Source organism: Malus domestica, chromosome 17, assembly GCF_042453785.1.
Source record: "Malus domestica chromosome 17, GDT2T_hap1".
Taxonomy (NCBI): domain Eukaryota; kingdom Viridiplantae; phylum Streptophyta; class Magnoliopsida; order Rosales; family Rosaceae; genus Malus; species Malus domestica.
This window is the reverse complement of record NC_091677.1, coordinates 29,830,779-29,832,489: the sequence shown is the minus strand read 5'-3', so window position 1 is coordinate 29,832,489 and position 1,711 is coordinate 29,830,779. Positions and strand designations below refer to the sequence as shown.

At 52.0% G+C, this 1,711-nt stretch overlaps 1 protein-coding gene across 1 annotated transcript; it reads left to right on the top strand.

Annotated features, from left to right (window-relative positions):
* Positions 1 to 316: 316 nt before the first annotated feature.
* LOC139193464 (uncharacterized) lies at positions 317 to 1,420 on the top strand. Its single transcript, XM_070816488.1, has one exon. It carries the CDS (start codon positions 317 to 319, stop codon positions 1,418 to 1,420), a length of 1,104 nt encoding a protein of 367 aa, XP_070672589.1.
* The last annotated feature ends 291 nt before the right edge of the window (positions 1,421 to 1,711 follow it).

Genomic DNA, 1,711 nt, shown 5'->3' with positions numbered 1-1,711 from the left:
AAAACTTTTTACACCGTGCTTCCTTCCTACAATGGCGTCCTTCATCTCTAAGCTTTCCAGGGAATGTGAACAGCATCAGAAAATTCTTAATCGGAGCTCAATCAAAACCATACGGTTTGAAAATGACATGAGCATTCCCTACCAAATCTTGGGTCCTCTTTTCAAGGCAGCAGTACCGTCGACCATTACTGGCCTTCTCCAGGAGCACTGCCTAACACCCTTGCTCCAAGGGTTTGAATAGTCGAGATGGGATGCGGCGAAACCCCAAGGCTCCTGGCCCTCGACGATCACGACCTGGGCAGCCTGGGTTATTCGAATGGAACGACTCTTTGGCGAGCAATGGAAAACCCTCGGCATCTACGACACAATCCTCCTCTTGTCAATGGATGTTGTTCCTGATAAGGAGCTTCTCCTAGCCGCCATGTGCTTCTGGTGCTCGGTCACCAACACCATGGTTTTTCCCCTTGGTCCCATCGGTCCCACCATTCTCGATGTCACCGCCATTTTGGGGACTTCAGCAACTGGGATCCCTATCGACGCGGCACTCTCTGGGTACCCGTTGAATATTGACCTGAAGACGCTTTTTGACCGACGGGCTTTCGAGACCCTGAACTGTGAAGGTCACATCCTATCGAAAGAATACATTCAGAAGCTCCACAAGAACTTCTTCAATTACAACACCCTCTATCTCCATTTTGCCGGCCGAGGAGAAGAGGACCTGCGAGAAGGGGAACATGAAGCGTTCCTCTTCTATTGGTACAACAAGTACATTTGTTGTACCAAGTCAAACAAATGCTTGGTCGAGAACATGCCGGTAGCCGAGGCTCTGGCTAGTGGTCACGTCCTGGCACTGAGCTCCAACATTCTCGCACATCTCTTCCGCTGCCTGGCCGATGCGACCCTTCACAAAATCGACCCTCACCAGAATGGTCCCCTCTGGGTCTTTCAACTCTGGTTACAAGTTTACTTCGCCTCCCTTCGGCCGGCCATAGCCGACTTCTCACCAACGAAGGCGCTTGGACCTCAGCTGGCCTCCCAACCGACACCTCCTCACCAAGCCGAAGAGGTATTTAGGTACCTCTTCGCTCTTGATGACCTCTCCAATGATGAATTCCTGATATGTCGTCGTCGAGACTATCCCTCCTCCATCAGACTGCCTACATCCATGTGGGGCGCGGGGGAAGATGCCGACCTTCGTCAGTCCTGGGGGTCGTTTGTGCTCACTCGCGACCTTCCTCTCGGCTGCGATGGAAAACGAGCAGGTTGGGAAGTATATCATCCTAACTTCCTTGCTCGACAGCTCGGCTATCTCCAGGGTTGCCCGGTCCCCCTTCTCTCCTCCCGAACAGTCCTGAGCCGTGGACGTGAACCCCGTTCCTCGGAAAAGGAATGCAAAACTGCTGCGAGGGAGTTCCAATAGCACTGCCAAAAATTTCGCCTTCGACCGGCCACCCCAGAAACCATCTGCACTGACACTTTCGGTGATTGGTGGGAAGATTACACCCAGGAGTTCTTTGGTGCTCCGGTCGAAGATGTGCTGAACAAACTCTTCAATGGCCAACCTAAGAAGGCCTCGGCCCCCCAAACTCAAGGTAACTGTTCATTTCTCCTTTTTTTCTCCAGCTTTGCATATTGATTTGCCTTGCTGATTTGCTTTTATCTTCTCAGGTAGTCGCCCATTGAGAAAAGTGGAGGCAGTTGCCGCTGCTAC